Source organism: Amblyraja radiata, chromosome 14, assembly GCF_010909765.2.
Source record: "Amblyraja radiata isolate CabotCenter1 chromosome 14, sAmbRad1.1.pri, whole genome shotgun sequence".
Classification (NCBI taxonomy): Eukaryota; Metazoa; Chordata; class Chondrichthyes; order Rajiformes; family Rajidae; genus Amblyraja; species Amblyraja radiata.
Genome location: NC_045969.1, coordinates 24,642,973 through 24,664,646, shown reverse-complemented (window position 1 = coordinate 24,664,646; position 21,674 = coordinate 24,642,973). Strand labels below are relative to the sequence as shown.

The following is a 21,674-nucleotide window of genomic DNA, read 5'->3' as shown; positions in this document are numbered from 1 at the left end:
TTGAACTGTCCATAATGTCACCTCTGAACACAGTCGTGACATCCTCCCCTCCTCTTTTTCCTCACCCCTGTCTCTCCTGAAGCTCTTCAGACTGATTGTGCTGGAGGGTTGGGAAGAAAGCTGGAACAGAGGAGGGGGAGGACAAAGCCTGACAAATAATAGGTGGAAACAGTTAGGGGCGTTTGTTTTATAGACAAGTGGTTGGACAAAGGCCAGAGATGAAAAGTCAAAAGGTGTGACTTAAGGACAGAAGAGTTGCAAATTTTGAAACCAGAGGAAGGAATGTAGGTGGATGGGGAGAAATGGGTGCGAATCCAGATGGGCTTACAGGTAAGAGGGGAGAGTTGAAGAGGGGGGGAGAAGGAAGTGGGGTTCTTGGTTGGTTACCTAATATTGGAGAATTCAATGTTCATACCATTGGGTTGTAAGCTACCTAAGCGGAATATGAGGCACTGTTCCTCCTACTGGTAACAACACCGGGCCACCGTGTTCCCCAACTCGAATTGACTTGACGCCCAAGTGACACACGCTCTGTCCTGCACTGAGCTTGCTGCGGACCGGATCAAATCTCGTGGCGGGCTGGATGTGGCCCGCGGGCCATAGTTTGGAGACCCCTGATGAACGGGTACGTACCTACGCATGATAACACTGGCTTAATTGGGAAGAGTGTAGCGCTAGCTTCCTTCCATGGTGGGTGGGAGCACTTAGGGGGTAAAGGGATCGGAGAATAGGCCTAAGTTACGTTTCGACATACAAGAAAACATGGGGGGGGGGGATTGTCTCCCACCTCTCCAAACATAGGGGGAAGTCGCCCCCGCCCGGGATTTCCGACCATGCTGTACATTAATTTGTGTCTCACCTGGAAGGAGTCCCTGAATGGATGTGATGGAGGAAGTTTAGGAACAGGTATTGCATCTTTACAGAATGTCTTGAGGTGGTGAAGTGCACAGTATTAAAAATATTTTTTTATCTCGTACAATTATTTTAGTAACACGACATTCAATGTCAAAATGTTTTAGTTCTTAGACACACCATTAGAGGGTGCTCCTGCAGCAGCAATGTTCTGTGGCACGTATGGAAATGCATTGGATCTCCAAAGCAGGAAATAGATCAGCAAGTAAGGTACGCGCACTTCATGTTTGAGGTAGTTACCTTTTGTGATTGCGTAAGATTTTTGTTTATTCTTTGAAATGTCAGCATTTCTGGGAAACCAAACATTTATTGCCTATCCCCAATTGCTCTTGGGAACCATTGATACACTGCAGATCATGTGTTTATAATACTCCTGTATTATACCGGGATACAATTCTGCTTCTGTTGATACCACACAGTTCAACATGGCACCTGGGTGTGGCCTGCTACATTGGTTCTGAATTTATCCCCTTTCGTACGCTTGGTAGTGCTGCACAATGTGGTGGTCGGTATCTTCACTGCGATGAGATACTGTCTCTACAGCAGCTGCACTGTGATCAGCCTAACAATACTGACGTGGACAGATGGATCAACAAATAAATTGGTAAAGACAAGGTCAAATGGGGTTTTCCTCTACGTCAATTCTCTCACCACCTGCCGCAGGTGCAGTTCTTCAGAACTTGACCATCAACAGTCAGATGTGGTGCGTCTGAGTAACTTGGGTATTGGTGCATACATAGTACATCCTGTGCCCTTGCTGCTTCCAATGCTTATTCCGATGGTGTTTAATCTAGAATATTGATTCATTCAGCATCCAAGGATGATAGAGGGTGGCAACCCAGAGGTTTTCTTGCTTATTGGGTTTGAGTTGATGCCGAGGCCTACTATTGCCACTGCACCACCACTTCTGGTTGGTGTGACGTTAGTAGGACAAGGCATATCCTACGATGGCAATGATTCTGTGAGTATAGAATATTGACTGGAAAGTATAAGTAACTTGTCAGGTTGGTACTTGGCTGGTCTGTAACGGTTCTAAATGTTGGCACTGCTCTCCATATGTTAGAGAGGAAGGGCTGGGTATTTGTTCCTTGGTCATCGTTGAATCCTGTGTCTTGTTCAATGCCAGGTAGTCAGTCCAGTTAATGCTTTCTTTAGTTGTGTACCAGGCTGTTTCCAAGGACAATGAAGAAACACATGGGCCGGATTGGATAAGTACAGACAGTTTCCTTCTCAAAAAGGGATTTGTGAACCAGAAGATTTCTTGTGTCAAATCATTCATTTAGTAGCTGGTATTACCGATACCATCTTTCCAGTTTTTATTTATTTAATAATTGGATTTTTAATTAATTTGGTGTTTCCACAATTCTCCTGATCAATAATGGTCCAGTGATACAATAATACTACCCAAGATAGACACAAAAAGCTGCTGTAACTCAGCGGGACAAGCAGCATCTCTGGAGAGAAGGAATGGGTGACCCTTCTTCAGACAAGGGTCTCGACCCGAAACATCACCCATTCCTCTCTCCAGAGATGCTGCCTGTCCCACTGAGTTACTCCAGCTTTTTGTGCCTATCTTTGATTTAAACCAGCATCTGCAGTTCCTTCCTATACAATAATACTACCTGCTCGACTATGCACCAACCCTTGCCATTCCCTAGCATTAGTCACCTTGCAAGCCCAACATGATCAATTCCATGTTATTATAGGTAGTGTTTTCATGTATTCGTTTGTCATTGTTCCATGTCTACATTTGTAGGGAAACTTGGGCCATTTTGTCCTGGGGTATCTGTTGCTGGGGATTCCCAAGACAACATTGTATAACTCCCACAGCATCAAACTGGGAGGCCTGCTAGGTAAGTGAAATATTTAAAACTACACCCCCAACAACCACCTATATCCACACAGCCCTTAAACACCACAGATTATACCCTGACCTGACCCCATAACATCCCCTGCAGCTAATTTGCGGGTGGGTTGCCTTTCCCTGCGACAATGTTACCGCCATCAAGTCTCATCTGACAACTTCAAGAATGTGTTGTGCTTATTTTCATCGAAGGTAGACACAAAATGCTGGAGTAATTCAGCGGGTGGTGCAGCATCTCTGGAGAGAAGGAATGGGCGACGTTTCAGGTTGAGACTCTTCTTCAGACTGATGTCAGGGAAGGGGGCGGGATAAAGATAGAATGTAGTCGGAGAAAGACGTGGGAGAACTGGGAACGGGATGGAGAGAGAAAGCAAGGGCTATCTGAAGTTAGAGAAGTCAATGTTCATACCGCTGGGGTGTTAACTACCCAGGATTATATGCTGTATGCGACAGACGATGGGGTGGAAGGTGGGGACAAGGGGGACTCTGTCCTTGTTACGAAGGGGAGGGGGGGAGTAAGAGCGGAGCTGCGGGATATCGGGGAGACCCTAGTGAGAGCCTCATCTATAATGGAAGAGGGGAACCCCCGTTTCCTAATGAATGAGGACATCTCCGATGCCCTGGAATGGAACACCTCATCCTGGGCGCAGATGCAGCATAGAAGGAGGAATTGGGAGTAGGGGATAAAGTCTTTGCAGGAAGCAGGGTGGGAAGAAGTGTAGTCAAGATAGCGGTGGGAATCAGTAGGTTTGTAATAGATGTCGTTCAATAGTCTGTTTCCTGTGATGGAGACAGTGAGACCTGGAAACGGTAGGGAGATGTCGGAGATGGTCCAAGTGAATTTGAGTGCAGGATGGAAATTAGTGGTGAAGTTGATGAAGTCAGTGAGTTCTGGATGGGTGTAGGAGGTAGCACCAATGCAGTCATCAATGTAGCGGAGGTAGAGTTCGGGGATAGATCCAGTGTATGACTGGTTCAGGGTGGGGGGGGGGGGGGGGGGAAGAGGTTAGAGTAAGGGGAGTGGAATATTTGAGGTGGTTGATGTCCCACCGGCATTTGGAAATGAAAATGTCTAAAGAAGGTAGAAGGTAGAGGGCCATCCGGGGGAGTCCAAGAGGAGGTGGTCCATTGGTGACAGGAGGAGTCATCACTAGGTGGTGAGGACTCCTTCCTACAGAAAAAGGCCCGGAGGCGGACGCGACGGAAAAAAAGCTCTACATCATGGCGGACCCAGAACTTGTTGAGGTGGGGGCGGAGGGGAACAAAGGTGAGGCCTCTGCTGAGGACAGACCGTTCCGTACCAGAAAGGGGGAGGTCAGGGGGGAATGGTGAACACATGGAAACATAGAAATTAGGTGCAGGAGTAGGCCATTCGGCCCTTCGAGCCTGCACCGCCATTCAATATGATCATGGCTGATCATCCAACTCAGTACGGGAGTACCTGCCTTCTCTCCATACCCTCTGATCCCCTTAGCCACAAGGGCCACATCTAACTCCCTCTTAAATATAGCCAATGAACTGGCCTCGACTACCCTCTGTGGCAGGGAGTTCCAGAGATTCACCACTCTGTGTGAAAAAAGTTCTTCTCATCTCGGTTTTAAAGGATTTCCCCCTTATACTTAAGCTGTGACCCCTCGTCCTGGACTTCCCCAACATCGGGAGCAATCTTCCTGCATCTAGCCTGTCCAACCCCTTAAGAATTTTGTACGTTTCTATAAGATCCCCTCTCAATCTCCTAAATTTTAGAGAGTATAAACCAAGTCTATCCAGTCTTTCTTCATAAGACAGTCCTGATGGAAGGGTGGGGGTTGGGGTCGGCTGAAGGCAGGTGAGTAGATGTAATAGAATAAATAAGTGCTTATTTTCATGTTCTCTCTTCTCACTACACTCTCAGAAACAGCAAAAGACAACATGTTGGGAAGAGTAACTCTCAGGTCACTAAGCAGTACTTTAAATATTTGGAACAAAAACAGTTAGGAAAGTAGAGAAGCATGTTTCAGGGGTAATAAATAAATCATATGAGACTTTACCCATAGACAGGATAAATCAAATCTGCAATAATAAGATGATTGCAAATATATGATTGTAGACAAGATGACTTTCTAGATCAATATGTTGGGTAACCATGAAGGGCAAAGGCAATCTTAATTTGGATTATTCCCACAAAGATCTTTTGCAACAAGTCATAATCTTGTTGTAAGGAACTCTTTCAGGAAAAAATTGACCATTTTTCCATTTCCGTTGAAGCCCACTGTTCCTTATAGTTTATCCCTCTTCCCCATTGCTGGTCTACATATTCTTCTGTTTGCTACCCCTCCCCCCTCTGCACCCCAAGGCAGAGGCTGACTTGCTGAGTCTGGCCTTGAGGAGTGAAACATGTGCCATGACCAAAATGTTTATTCACTCATGAATGCACATAAAGGTGCACTGGAATTTCTTAGCAATGGAATGAAACCCACGACATAATGACGTGAATGCAAAATAAATACAGAATAAAAACAATGGCAAAACAAACTAAAGAGACATGGCAATACGTGAAACCTTTTATCTAAAAAAATATTAACAAGACTTAAATTACAGTAGCCAAGTTATATGTTGACATTTATCAATCGCATTGGTTTTAAATCCACACTCAATAAGCGGAAACCATTGAGGTGTGATTAGGATCTGTTTGTATTGGCAACATTTTCCATTGTGGACCTGATCCAATGCAAGTCAAAAGCAATGGGGCTGAGCATTAACAGATGTGATTGATCTGGATCATGGCCCATCAAATCTATAAGCTCAGTATAGATCAGAGCTTGTGAGCATCTCGGATTCACAGCCAATGCTTAAATTGCATTAATACTTTCCTGACCTTCAGATACAACCAGCAAATACTTTTTGAAGTGTGATCATTGTGGTAATGGAGGAAACAGGAATCCAAATTATGCACTGTGATAATGATCACACAAACCATTTTAATGGTGTTAATTGGAAAGTAGATGTTGGCTAGGCCGACTCTGATAAATTCCCTACTCCTCAAAATAGCGGTGCAGACTTGAAGGAATAAATGGCCTACTTCCCGTCTCATTTTTTAGGTTATTACAATAGTTCGTTCAACAGATAATAGTCTACAACATTGGGTGGAACTGCAATAACAGATGCAGCAGCTTTTAGTCTCCAAGGGTTTGTCTAAGGCTCTTAAGTGACTGTCACTGTACAATCCATCACCAAGGGCAACCAGGGTCCTGGTTAGCACTTTATTATCCAAATACAGTATATTTGAAGGAAAGGCATTGCCTTGCTGAAGTACCAGCCTACTCCCAGTAAAGCCTCTGCCTATGGAGGGTCAAATGACACCGCTGAGCCATGGTTAGTTGTTAATAATAACTAATTCCAACGCGGGAGAGAGCTAATAGGAACCAGGTTCATGGCTGATATATATTGGGACAGATAAAGGATAGAGTTATATGGATTAGGTTAGAAATGGTCCATTGGTCAGGCGGGTCAATACTAATCAAGTATGTCTGAAGAAGGGTCTCGACCCGAAACATCACCCATTCCTTCTCTCCAGAGATGCTGTCCTGTCCCGCTGAGTTACTCCAGCATTGTGCGTCTACTATCGATTTAAACCAAGTATGTTACGAATCTGGGCCATTATGTATCAGAAGAAAGATGGACTTGTGAATAAATAATCAGAAATAAATTTGATAAACTTAGGCCAGTGACCCAATTGCTGAGACCTAATCTGACTCTGTTTCATGATCTTGCTTCTCTTTACTGCCCAAATCTTTCTATTTGAAGGCAGCAATAGGTGCTGTGTGTGAAACTGTTCAAGGTAATATGAACAATGAAAAAGTTAGTAATATCAGGATAGTTAGAAAACCATATAATAGTATTAGTTACAATTGAGAACTGTGGTATGTTATGAATTTTGATACAGACTTATTATCTGATACTACCCTTAGTTCAGATTTATTGACTTTAATACAGGATGTTACGTTGATGGTTATTTCTTATGTTAGCATTTTTACGCAGCAACACTAAAGATCCTATAGGTCCCTACAAGTACATATCACTGGATACTACAGAAAGTATATTCACTTAATTCAGTCACTAAGGCAACTTGCATTATGTGGAGAAATATTGCACCGACCCTGGATTCAGCAGTGAACATGAAATGATCCAAATTGCAAGTTGTACTGATGGAGATAGAAATGTCAAGACACAATTTCATCTGTTATTAAAATGTAATTTATATATTTTTTTCTACCAGTTTATTCTGCATCATTGTCATCATAGTAAGATCCCTTAATTGAAATTCAGGGTGTCAAGAATGATCAAGTGTCAAGTGGGAAGAGGAGGTTGAAGATTAACTGTAATGTTCAACAGCAGGGCAGACGTGGAGGCAATGGCTTCTTCAAAAGGTAAGAGTCCACTGCATTGGGTGGAACTGCTTTTAGTCTCCAAGGGATGTCACTGTACAACAGAGTTTTGACGAGTTTTATCAAATTAGTATAAGGGACCAGGAGATTATTATCAGATTTTAAAATACGTCAGTATCTCACGCTGCTGTGATGAGATTCAAATATACATTTGCCAGATTTCCATTCCAATAGAACAATGGCTTTATTATAGGCTTACAAAATTTGACTTTTCATTAATTTTTTATGGCATTCAAAGTATAATTTGGCATTGGGCCAGTCAGATGGCTCCATTGATAATGGTGCTGCTCAGGAGTATAAGTTGGGGGGGGGGGGGGAATGGAAAATTGCTGAAGCATGCAGTCCCCATCTCTTCCCGTCTTTGACATCCCCAACCTGAAAGTGCACTAAGACTGCAGAAAACAATAGGAATCTACTTGATTAGAGCAGATATCCTAACAATACTTCAGAATTAGCCAGTCTAAGAAAAGGTTAAGAAAATACATTTGAGTACAAATCACTCGAGAAGAGAACCCTTTTAACTAATTTCTGTCACAAATAAGCATCATCTTCATTGAAAGTTCAAAGCAGTTTCATTTTTTACACTTTGGTCAGTCAGGCACTTCACTATTAATTGAAGAGTAGTTTACAGCTGTGAACCCGAACCAAAGCTATTGTTTTGCATAGCACTGCATTCCATTTACCCATGTTCACAAATTACTTGAATGATTTGGACTTTAGAATCAAAAATTCAATTTCTAAATTTGTAAGTAACATCTAAGGGGGAGGGAAATTAGTAGCACGAAGGAAGGCTCAACAAATTACAGAAGAACATTACTAAACACGTAGTATTGGCAAATAAAGTTCAAAAGAGATAAATGCAGGTTAATACATTTTGGCAGAAAGACTGGGGAAGCTACGTTATTTACGACGCGTGTCTAGAAGCAAAGCACCAAGGTTTATATCTAGAGGGATAGGACTTAAAAGTAGGAAAATTATGCTAAGTCTGTATGACCCTTGGTTATATCACACTACTTGTTTAGAATACCATGTACTGTTCTGGTTGGTGTGTTCTAAAGATGATTAGCGAGGCACTGGAGGATGCAGGGTAGATATAAGGACAATGAAAACAAGGGTCTTTGAAATTATGAAATATTTTGATTGCGTGGATACAGAGAATATTTCCACCTGTGGGAGCAGTTTGTAAAAAAAAGTCCATCAATACAGGATAGTCACCAAGAAATCTAATTTGAAATAAATTTCTTTACCCAAAGAGTTGTGCAAATGTGGTTACAGAAAGATAGGAGACAGATCAAGTAACAGTGGGAACAAAGAGAGGAACACGAGGTGGATGAGAATACTGGTAAAAGATTAAATGATAACTTAAATTTAAAGACATCATTAAGACTTTGTGCACAGTACTACAATTATAAAAATCACCATAATTGTTGTCTTAATAGCCATGTTTTCTTTTTAATTTTTCAACTCTGTCCACACAAATATTATATAGTCATTCACCAGTGAAATAAACAATTTAATCTGAAGGATCCTCAATATAATTTCTTCAGTAATAATTGCCTTAAGGCTAGTACAATGATTCGTAATTTCAAGGTAGCAGTAATAAAGCAGTTTCCCAAACCATCCAATTTAAGAGTTTATAAAAAAAATCAATTTGTAAGAATTAATGGCCTCTCAAAATAATGCATAATTCATGTCACATCTTTAAAGGTGAAATCGTGAACGCTTGGCAAATGTACAGCATAAATCACATAAAACAAACAAATAAGGCGTTTTGTAAGTTTAATAACTTTTATTTAAAAAGTACTCAAAGTAGGCTGTATTTGTGACCTTGTGAAAAGTTGACCAAAGCAGCAATTACTTTCAACTGCAGCCGTACATAGCATAACAGGTACTCAGTGAATGCAACCACGTATGTACAATTACACATTTTAAAAAGAAAAAAAAAAACGATATGTGCAACCAAAAATTTAAATTATAACTTGGCCCCAAGTAAATTATTTTAAAAAAAAAAAAAAAAAATGGGGACATGGTTTCATTTTCATACTTAAAGAAAATATTCACCAATCATTCTTCATCTGCTTTATCCTAATCTGTTCACAAAGAGAAGTGTATTAATATAAAATGAGTAGATTTATGGAAAGATATTAACTCAATTACGGTAGTTAAGTGAGGCTAATCTGAAGTAGAGTTATTAGAATAGTGCTTTTCAGTGGGATCACATCAGGGAGATTGGGGAAGCCCATTCTTAAAGCTAGTTAGAGATCAGGTTCTGCACACTTACCATTGTGAACAGGTGGTTTTGCAGATGTGCCCTAATTCACTGTGATAAACAATCAAAATAAAAATGAATTTACATAGTAGAACAGTAGCGATATCTTATTTAGCTATAATAGCCAAATCAACAGCATGCTAGCCTCAGCACTGGATACCTGAATTTTAAGAGCAAAGAAAAGAATCACTGCTACTGTGCAAGTATGTAAACCTCTAAACTTACATACTACCTTATATGTAGGAGGGGGGAGAACTAATGTACAAGCACTCTGAAAAACAATATGCATGAATAAAATTAGTTTTATTATATATAAATACTAGAGGTGAGTTACTGTTACTACACAATCCCTTTCCTACAAAGAAATGTGATCATATTGTATACAGATACAGCAAATAAAGCTACATCCATAGACATTCCTCTGAACCAAACATGTTAAGACTGTTGAGGCGCTGGTCTTTTCAAATCCCTGATCTGTTTAATCAAGTAGGACTTCTCATCATTAAATTGATCGTCATCTGTTCTGTCTGCTTGGAATTGACTGAGGAATTCTATCAGTTTGGCCTGGTTTTTCAACAGGATATCCAGAATGGGTTGTGTTTTATTTGGATTTGCCACAAAAACCTAATGGGTAAAGAGAAATCAACAGGTAAAACATTGAGAGATTAGACATTCAACTTTCCAGTAATATCCAGATCTCAACAATATTATTTTAATCTTCCAAACAACGTGGTTCCAAAACCATTCAATTCTTAAAGTTTTAATAGATTTCTTCATCTTGATTTTAATGTCTTTTAATTTTTAGTGTGTTTTTTATAGTCCTTCGTTGTACGGTTTTTAATGGTTTTTAATTGTTTGTAATAGCTTTTTGTTCATGATTTCTCATGTACAGCACTTTGTGGCAACTGTAGTTGTTTAAAGTGCTTTATAAATAAAGTTATTATTATTATTATTATTATTGATTTGCTTTTGCTCAGCAGCAAAATTAGGCCCTTGTTCAGTTTGCTAATCTGTGCAACCTTTCAAAGTTTCCCCATCTTATCATATTCTTTGGCAACAGAAAGAGTTAATGCTTCAGGATAAGGGCCTTAACTGATGGCCCAATTCACAGGCTCCGTTTCTCTTTTCACATTTATTACCTGACCAGTCGACTATTTCCAGTATCTGCAATTTGTAGCTCTTCATTTTTATCACATTCTCTCATTCTTTTAAGGTTAACATAAACTTCTTTATCCACTCAGATAATTTTCCTAGAGCTACCCGATGCTATAGGGTAACAAGTGATTTCATATCCTATGATAGCACACAAGACAATGGTCACATTAAACCAAACAGTAAGCAACTTTACTATAACCAGTGAGCCAGCCTAAGAAGCTACAGCTCTCAACACACAAACAAGTTCCAGAATAACACTCTGATTAGAATGCTTGATGAGGTCAGGAAGGGAATGCAAAGGATCTACGCACCAGTCTTCATCAATGGGAAGGCAGCAGAGAGTCAATAGTTTCAAGTTCCTGCACATGCCTTGGAAGATCTGACATAGATCCAACATAGTGATGCAAACACAAAACAAGCTTCTTTCTTCAGATGATTGAAGGGATTCCTTATGTCACCTAAGGCTTGTATCAAATTTCCAGATATTAAGTATAATGACTGGTTGCATCGCTGCATGGTTCGGTAACTCGAACGCCAAGAAACAGACGGCTGCAGAAAGTGTTAGACATTGCCCGATCCATAACAGGTATTGAGCTCTCCACCATCGAAGGTGGCCGACTAGGAAAAGGGGAGATGCAGCGAGACCTGGGTGTCATGGTACACCAGTCATTGAAAGTGGGCATGCAGGTGCAGCAGGCAGTGAAGAAAGCGAATGGTATGTTAGCTTTCATAGCAAAAGGATTTGAGTATAGGAGCAGGGAGGTTCTACTGCAGTTGTACAGGGTCTTGGTGAGACCACACCTGGAGTATTGCGTACAGTTTTGGTCTCCAAATCTGAGGAAGGACATTATTGCCATAGAGGGAGTGCAGAGAAGGTTCACCAGACTGATTCCTGGGATGTCAGGACTGTCTTATGAAGAAAGACTGGATATACTTGGTTTATACTCTCTAGAATTTAGGAGATTGAGAGGGGATCTTATAGAAACTTTAAAAATTCTTAAGGGGTTTGACAGGCTAGATGCAGGAAGATTGCTCCCGATGTTGGGGAAGTCCAGGACAAGGGGTCACAGCTTAAGGATAAGGGGGAAATCCTTTAAAACCGAGATGAGAAGAACTTTTTTCACACAGAGAGTGGTGAATCTCTGGAACTCTCTGCCACAGAGGGTAGTCGAGGCCAGTTCATTGGCTATATTTAAGAGGGAGTTAGATGTGGCCCTTGTGGCTAAGGGGATCAGAGGGTATGGAGAGAAGGCAGGTACGGGATACTGAGTTGGATGATCAGCCATGATCATATTGAATGGCGGTGGAGGCTCGAAGGGCCGAATGGCCTACTCCTGCACCTAATTTCTATGTTTCTATGTTTCTAAGGGATCTACAGGTAGCTTAAAGGAGCTGCTCCCTCAAAAAGGCAGCTAATATCATACACACCACCCTGGCTAAGCTCTCATCTCGCTGCTACATCAGGAAGACTGTACAGGAGCCTGAGAATCATGACCTCAAGATTCAAGAACAGCTTCGTCCCATCCCATCAACCATCAGGCTCCTGAACCTGACTATACACAACCTAACCACAACTCTACATCAGCAACAATTGACTATGGACTTTGTTTAGGTTGCACTGTCTACTTTGGTTTGCACTATTCTGGTCTGGTTAACGTCTACTACTGATAATTGATTGTATTATTGATTCCATACATTTATTTGTTTTGTTATTGCATTAATGGGCCAGTAAACATGCAGCAAGTGAGAATTTTATTGTTCTATTTCCGGTACATAATACAATTAAGCATTCTTGATGTTTGACTGGAAATGACTTTCAGCTGCCTGATCACTGTGAAACTACTACTGAAATAGGCATCAGAACTAACATTTCAGTAAACAGCTGGAATGGAAAACATGGGATTCTTTTCATGGCAGTCTCTAGCACCAGTTCTGGGACAGGATTGATTTGTACTGATGGGAGAGACTTGGTAAACAAGTTAACAGGACTCAAGGGGGATTGCAAATCCTGGCTCAGATGGACTGCATTCATGCATTTTAAATAAACTAAAGAGAAGATAGTAGAAGTATTGTTACACATTTTTTTTGTAATTCATTAGAGAAAGATTTACTGCCAAAGAACTACTTTTCAGCTAACACAATTCTTATATTTGAAAATAAACCAATTATCTTAACAGTGGTGGTAGGAAAAATAGTGGGATCCATATTAATGGAGAGAAGAGATGAATATAAAATGAATAATTGGCATGGAGTTTCAAAATCTGAATTATACTTGACTGGCCTTATTATGTTTGTGAGAAGTTAATAGAGAACAGACTGCAGTAATGCAGATGTTTAGAACACAAAATGCAGGATGAATTGTGGAACAGACAGCATTTCTGGAAGACATGGTTAGGTGACTTTTCTGGTCAGGACCCTTTTCCGTTCAAAAGATAGTTATCTAATATAGTTCAATAATAGGAAGTTCAGAGAATGCAAAACCAATAGGACACATTGCACTTTTGACTTAAAAGGAGAGAAAATAGAGTGAGAATATATTGTAGTTTGCAGTAATTGAGGTATTCTGCAAGGATCACTTCTGAAAGACAAATTCTCAGTTTTCCTGCTGCAGCCTATTTTAAAAATGGCCCAAAAAAGATCACATCTAAACATTAACATCTATTCTCACTGAAGTATTGGCAGAGGAGACAAATGCCAGCAGAATGGTTATACCAAATGTTCACAACTAGCCTAGGATTTCAGTCAGGTATGCCCCTGTCCCACTTAGGAAACCTGAACGGAAACCTCTGGAGACTTTGCGCCCCACCCAAGGTTTCCGTGCGGTTCCTGGAGGTTTGTGTCAGTCTCCCTACCTGCTTCCACTACCTGCAACCTCCGGCAACCACCTGCAACCTCCATTCCAAGCATAAAATACTGGATTTGTCCAAGACATTGTTGCAGATGTTATGGGCAAATCCCCCAAAACACACTTGAGGAAAACAAAACAAACCTCAAGGGAATGCATTTGCATCGATGGCTCAGAGGGCAGGGCATGGATAACAGTCCAGCTGCACCTCTCCAGCCAATGTTAAATTGTTGCTAATGGAGACAAAAGAGAGGTGTGGAATGGTGTAGAGTTGCAGGTGTAAGGAAAATGGGGCAGCAATGAACGCATGAGGAACATTGACCTTAGAAAAATACTTCTGCAACGATGCACAAAACTGAACAAAATTAAAAAGTCTTTCCAAACAAGATGGTTTCAAACAAAATTCCAATGTGCCTTGAACCCCTGGGTAGTATGCAGCTGAATCAGTTAAACCAATTTTCTGCGAAGAATTATGAAGTAGATTGGGTTTATATACCTCATTCTCCAAGGAAAATGCACACAATACCTATAGCACAATTTCACAATCCCTAGAATGTACAATTACAAGAAAATAAGATTGAGGACTTAATGGCAAGATTGCTTTACCAAATGGAAATGAGGGAATGCGGTGTACTCTGTTTCACAGAAACACAGCTCAGCCCCAGTATCTAGCCTGAAGAGTTTACCATTCGGCCAATGCCTTCACCTTTCCCTTTTCCCGATGATGGCATTCCGATCTGTAAGATTGATAATTTATTGATCAATCTCACGGATCAGAATGCCATCATTGGGAGAAGGAAAAGGTGACAGCATCAGTTGAATGGTAAACTCTTTGTGGTTCGCAGACATAGCAGTCTTGTCAAACATCTGCCCCCCATTCTGCAACATCTAACCGTGAAGTGCCTTCCCTTCTACCTCCCAAGGGAATTCACCACCATCTTTACGGCTGCAGTCTACATCCCGCCTCTGACAGACATTGCCTGTACAACTGCAGAAGGACCTCTTTGCTCCTATACTCAACTCCTCTTGTTAAGAAGGCCAACATGCCATTAGCTTTCTTCATTGTCTGCTGTACCTGCATGCTTACTTTCAGTGACTGATGTACAGGGACACCCAGATCTCGTTGTAATTCTCCTTTTCCTAACTTGACACCATTCAGATAATAATCTGCCTTCCTGTTCTTGTCATCAAAGTGGATAACCTCACATTTATCCACAATAAACTGCATCTGCACCTGTCCAAGTCACCCTGTATCCTCATAGCATCCTCCTCACAGTTCACACTGCCACCTAGCTTTGTGTCATCTGCAAATTTGCTAACGTTACTTTTAATCCCTTCATCTAAATCATTAATGTATATTGTAAGCAGCACGTTGTGGTCAACCAACACCAGTTAGCATACCCAGACACCTTTTGCATTATAGCTGGGACGTCAAGGCTAGTTTGAAGAAGCAATTGTGTCACCACCTGGTTTGGCATCTCAGAAATTCAGGAATGAAGGAGACTGCAGAGTGGTAGACACTGTCCAGTCCATCAAAGGTACTGACCTCCCCACTATCGAAGGAACCCATAGGAGGCGCTTCTTCAAAAGGCAGATGAGATCAGTTTAATTTGGCATCATGTTCAGCACAAACATTATGAGCCAAAGGACCTGTTCCAGTGCTATACTGCTCCATGTTCTATGTCAATAATAGTTGTAGTACATCGTACCACCATATATATTAATTGCCATTGAACAAACTAATTGGCAAAATATTTCATTGTGACATATTTTCAAATGGGTCATGCCTATATAAAAAGGAAATCTAAGAGATTGGAGTCAACATTTTATGATGAGTATCGGTGAAGAGTGAAATCTGCACCGCTGTTAAACTGGGGTCTCTTGTTTTAACTTTAAGTATTAACAGAGGTAAATATTCTTCAAGAAGTGCAGATTCAAGTTTCCTACAGTTTTATTAATTTATAATTTTTTTAAATCACATACCATACCCTGACTAGAGTAACCTCACAGTTTGGAACTATTCTGTGCTAATTATGCATTGAATTAGTATAAAATGCATGAAATATTCCAAGAAAAACATAGCATCCAAAATCCTTTTCACTGACATTACTCGTGGTTGGTATAGAAGGTGAAGAGTTAATTGTGGACTCCTGGGAACAAGGTGCATCCAGAAACGTTTAGCTGCAGACTTGATAAGGTCCTCCCTTTGACTTGAGCGGTGTTCCCATTACAAGTAGCGACAGGCCCTCATAATTGCATGGATTTCTGCCTTTCCCTTAGGAATAGTACAGACTCTGTCATGTGAAGAGGTGCAAAGTTCATGGTAACCTCTACATTTTATTTTGACTATAGAGTCCTGTGCCTATGCTCAATGGTCACTTGTCCAAGTGAGGAATGACCCTGATATACATTCAAAATGTCATGTGCCCATGCAGCCCGACTTAGGGATAATCTAATATCCTTCTTAGTATAAAGGAACCCATTTTTGTAACATTTACAGACATTTTACTTCCAACAAAAAACACAAACAAGGACACTATTATGTAGGCTACGCAGCCAAATATACAAATAAAAAACCTATCTTAATGCCTTACCATTACAACAATAAAAAAAAATCACATTGCGATTTCTTGCCTCAGCCTACTATTCAGCCTACTAGTCAGCCTACTAAAGGACAAGTTCTTGCCTCAGCATGTATCTCATTTTTGATGCATGCTGAATTCAATCATCTCCACCACGTCCTCTGCTACGCATTGCTACAACTGGTTGCAAAGGCAATATGAAAAATAATATGTATTTTAAACCCAAAAATAGAAAACATCCACTCCAATGCAGTACCATTTTTCTGCAAAATATGCGTGATGCCAAATTTACAAGTACTGGACTTGACTTTCGACACTAACTGTTCCAATGTTAAGAGGGACTTTTGATACTCCATTTAATATGAACAACAAGTTGATAAAATTGACCTACGTTCAAGTGATATGAGACTATACATTATGGCATTACAACACGTTCATTGGTTCAACACGATTTTTCTTTCTTCCAAGAACTTGAAGAATAACTTTTAAACTATTTGATTTTACTTCGGCTTGGTTATAATTACACAACTCTTGTTTTCTCCTATACCAGAGACCCAAAACAGACACCATTATTCTGTCACAGCAAGATATTACCAGGTGGACAGAAGATACAAAGCTGTTTATAACCACCTCAAAAAGCTGACACATTCCAACCTATTCATGGGATTCCCAGGTGCATAATCGCTCAAAATGAGGAAGGCATTCACCATAGTCATATGTACCTCAATTTCATATATTGGGAGCAGAGAACAGCGTAGCATAAGTGAGCGCTCCACTATCCAAATTTCCCAGCCACCTGGTCAAGCACTCCCTTCTCCATTTTTTTTGCACAGTTTACCGTTCCCACATTAGATTCATCAGGCACTTCAGAAGACATGGAATTGGAGTGCAAATAAATCACCCTCAATCCCAAGGAGCAGAAACCAAAATGGTGGTGCAGGGGTAGAGTTGCTGCCTTACAGCAAATGCAGCACCAGAGACCCAGGTTCGATCCTGACTACAGGTGCTGTCTGTATGGAGTTTGTATGTTCTCCCTGTGATCTGCGTGGGTTTTCTGAGATCTTCGGTTACCTCCACGTTTCAAAGACGCACAGGTTTGTAGGTTCATTGGCTTGTAACAATTGTAGGTTCATTGGCATGTAACAATTGTCCCTAGTGGGTGTAGGATAGTGTTAATGTGTGGGGATCGCTGGTCGGCGCAGACCCGGTAGGCCGAAGGGTCTGTTTCCGCACTGTATCTCTAAACTAAACGTAGTTTGCATGACCTCATAAGGTACACAAGCAGTCCATCAAACAGCAGCTGACATCAACGGCACTAACATTGGATTAATCCTACTACATTTGTCATACAAGCACTGTCATGTTTGCTCAAATTCAGAATGGATTTTGATAGAATAGATAAAGAGAAAGTTTCCACTTGCAGGATGGCTAATAGCCAGAGGTCAGAAATTATAACACATTTTAAACTTAAAAGCGCAAAATTGTCCAAACTGAGCCCGTTTTTGATTTAAGCAATTTAAAATTTTAACAGCTATTTGGAGGTTAATATAGTTCTCACTTACCTTGAATACATGAAATGCCTCAAACTGGATATTTCTACTTTGGTCCCTTAAGAGGTTCATCATGAGCTTCAGATTTTCAGGTTTACTTATGTATCTCGTCATAACTGTGAAATTGTGCCTGTCCAAAAGCAGCTCTCCTATAAGCTTGACACAAAACAGATGATAAATCAAATGTCAAAAGAATAACACACAACACAATTGTTTTAAAATAAATCCACATCTCTAAGTTGGGTATCTCTTGACTTGCAGGATTGATAAAATGCACAACTAAATGTTGTTGTTTGGAGGGTACTTTTAGGGCAAAGCTGGGTTAACAATTTAACACGGGACCAAAATGAAAGATACGACATAAATTTGTGCTAATAATAGTAAGATATTTATACTTTCAAAATGGAAATGAAAGTACAATATAAAATTCGAGGCTAAAGGTGCTAGTGTCAAGATTAAAAAAGCGAATAGAAAGCTGAGATACAACTCCCTTAAAGAGCTGTAAATATTACAACTCCCTTATAAGAACTGTAAATATTGAAATAACATGAACATGGAGTCAGTAGCGTTTGTGCACTTTGAGAGAATAATAGACAGAACTTTGACAGATAGGCACAAAATGCTGGAGTAACTCAGCGGGTCAGGCAGCATCTCTAGAGAGAAGGAATAGGTGACATGTCCGGTCGAAACCTTCTTCAGACTGCGGCTTTTGATTGATAGGATTGTTGAAGGGCGAAGATGGTAAGGTCTGATTTTTAATGTACGGAAGAATGGAAGTGATCTTTTCCAGTACTGTGAAGTTTATATTTGATGAGAGATTATGATACAATGGATTGGCAATGGGAAAGAATAGGGGCAATTAAATTCTTCTTAAATATCCATCACTCTCTGTAGCTTGCTAACATCCCTAGAGTTATTCCTGAAATTGAGCCCCCTCCAACCATTGGCATAAAGTAATGAACAAATCAGTGCATCTGTCATGGAAGAGAGCCCATTGGATCATTTCTTTGTCTACACATGGACAGTGTGCAAAAATTAGTATGCACATTAATAAATGATTGGAAATAGAATCACCGACACTCTGCAGTAAAGAGAGGCTATTGCTTCTCACTGCAACAAAAGCTCCACAAGTATAAATATTTTATTGGCAATTTAGCTGTCCTCACCACTAATCGGCATCTTCCATTTGCTATTCCAACTAAACCATAGGCGAGGGCGGCCATGGAGGCACAGCGGGAGAGCTGCTGCCTTACAGCAAATGCAGCAGCGGAGACCCGGGTTCGATCCCGACTACGGGTGCTATCTGTACGGAGTTTGTACTTTCTCGTTGTGACCTGCGTGGGTTTTCTCCGAGAACTTCGGTTTCCTCCCACACTCCAAAGACGTACAGGTTTGTGGGTTAATTGGCTTGGTAAATGTAAAAATTGTCCCTAGTGTGTGGAGATAGTGTTAGTGTGCGGGGATTGCTGGTCGGCACGGATCCTGTGGGCTGAAGGGCCTGTTTCCGTGCTGTATATCCAAACTAAACTAAACATACCAACTGACATATTGTCAGTAATGCCATATCAGAACAGCATTCCCACTTCATCCCTTTAAGGATAAACAAAGCATTTCCTACATCAACCATGTTCTTTCCCAACAATTTCTTACAGATATTTATTCCAAAGGCACTTCACAGCAGAGCAGGAATGCTTAGGGTGGATGTTATTGAAATGGCAGGGGATCATGTAATAAAATATCCTGTCCATTACCCTTCCAGATTCACAGCCAAGCTTCAGAAACAATGTACTGCAAATACAGTAAACCCTTGTTTTAATGGACCCCTTTATAACAGAATTCAGTTACTGCAGACAGACCTGCCGACTTACCCCATGCTCGGAAGGTGCACCAGCAAGCCCTTCTTCTCACTGCATAGTTCAGTTGGCGGCTGTTGTTGCAGTTCACCTTTTAGCCCCCGAGACCAGCATTTTCTTCAGGCCACTGCCACCAAGACACGCTTGGTCACCGTGGGGCTCCCTTCCCTCCCACCAGTTACTGCTTCTTTCTGTTGGCCAACGTTTTGTCCCCTCGGCCTCTTACCCCCCCCCCCCCCCCCTCCCACCACATCCTCTTCACCCCCCCCCTTCCCCTGTTGCTTTGTCCACATAATAGTGTGGAGAGACCACATAATGCTCTCTCCTCCACCACCACCTCATCCTCCTCCCATCGCCCTGTCCACTACCCCTTCCCTCCACCACCTTCTCCTCCGGTTGCTGACATACTCCACCTTGGAAGATGCTGGCGACGAGGTGGTGGCTGCGGGGGAGCGGACAATGCGACGGGTGAGGCGGGAGGGAGCCTCACAGTGAACTAGCGTATCCTGACGGTTGTTGCAGGCTGAAGAAAGCGCGTCCTATCAGGGTCTACAACATGAGCCACAACAGCTGGTGAAGAAGGGTTTGCTGGTGCAAACCAGCAACATTGACGCCTAGTTTGAAAGGCGAAATGACACAAAGTGCCAGAGTAATTCACCAGATTGAAAGGGTCCCGACGTCTCCTATCCATGTCCTCCAGAAATACTGCCTGGCCTGCTGAGTTACTGCAGCACTGGTTTCTTTTGTGTATTAACCAACATCTGCAGTTCTTTGTATCAACTACATACAATGATATTACCTTGCTCGGTTATAGCAGACAATCGGCAAAAACAGACACCATTCTCTCTCCCCCCACCCCCCCAAACCATGGTTCGTTATAACAAAGGTTTACTGTACTAGAAATCTGAAACACAACATAAATCGGAAATACATAGGTGAGATGGTATCTGTGGAAGAAGGAACAATTAACATTTCAAGGCCTGTGATCTATCATCATAACTAGGAAAATTCATGGGTGAAAAATATTTGAAAAAATTTCATTACAGCCTTTGGATATAGAGTTCAGATAATATGTAATTCCATCCTTTGTATCCAATTATTTCCTACATTGTTTTTTCCCCCTTCCCTTATTTGCTGTTAAATTCATTAATGATCTTCTATTGACAGCTCCTCCAGACCACACTTAATAGTTAAATTCCTTTACTGCCCTTTCACCCAGCACTGTCACCCATTCCTTCTCTCCAGAGATGCTGCCTGTCCCGCTGTGGTACTCCAGTATTGTGTTTATCTTTGGTTTAAACCAGCATCTGCAGTTCCTCCCCACACTGTGAGCTTTTATGTCTTTAAAGCTCTCCCGTTCTCCCTATTTAAACAGACCTTCTCATTTATTCTCTCTTTTCCCGCTTTATTCACCCTTCGCCCCAAGCTTTTTTTTTTTACAGCTTAAAATATGCCTCACCTGTACCTTTTTTCTGTCTACTGAAAGGTTATTGAACTGAAACATTAACTACATTTCTCTTCCCACAGCTGCCTGCCTTATCCATTTCCACTCTCTTCTGTTTTTATTTCACTTCCAACCAATGAGGGCAAGAGTGTATTTCACTGTAGGTCTATGGTCGAGGTTCCTGGGTCTTAAGACAATAAAGAACAAAGGCTTTGACTATCATTAGCCATTGCTCTCAAAACATTAGGTCAGTGCCGGCTTTTTGTCTGGGCTTCACTGTCGGGATCAGTCAATAGGCCGGGGACGAGTGAGTATGAGTATTTGAGCCATCGCCTTCAGGACAGAGCCAAGGCAACGGACCATAGGTACGCCATGTTCGTGAGCGCCCTTAACTAGGGGGCAGTGCTCCGGGTGGCATCCTCGAAGGGGCGGGATCCTTGTGAACACGTGATTTGATGCCTGCCATTTGGGGCGGGATGAGGGCAGGATCCATGTGTACACGTGATAGATGTGGCTCGCCATCTGCTCAGACACGCGGCCTGGCCCGTGCAGAACAAGGTTGCCGACCTCTGCTTTAGACTTTGGAGATACAGTGCGAAAGCAGGCCCTTCGGGCACACTGAGTCGACCAGCGATCATCCCGTGCACTACCACTATGATACACACTAGGGATCATTTACAATTTTTACCATAGCCAATTAACCTACAGGGCAGTAAAGGAATTTAACTATTAAGTGTGGTCTGGAGGAGCTGTCAATAGAAGATCATTAATGA

The 21,674-nt window shown here is 41.4% G+C and overlaps 1 protein-coding gene across 2 annotated transcripts in view; it reads right to left on the bottom strand.

The window, feature by feature from the left end:
• Positions 1 to 8,635: 8,635 nt before the first annotated feature.
• Positions 8,636 to 21,674, bottom strand: part of cab39l (calcium binding protein 39 like) — a 57,406-nt gene continuing 44,367 nt past the window's right edge. For both annotated transcript variants that reach the window (XM_033032819.1, XM_033032820.1), the window contains 2 exons: positions 17,617 to 17,760; positions 8,636 to 10,096 (listed from right to left, as the gene is read on the bottom strand). In XM_033032819.1, the coding sequence (XP_032888710.1) occupies positions 9,908 to 10,096; positions 17,617 to 17,760 (333 nt within the window). In that variant the 3' untranslated portion in view covers positions 8,636 to 9,907. The remainder of the gene's footprint in view (positions 10,097 to 17,616; positions 17,761 to 21,674) is intronic.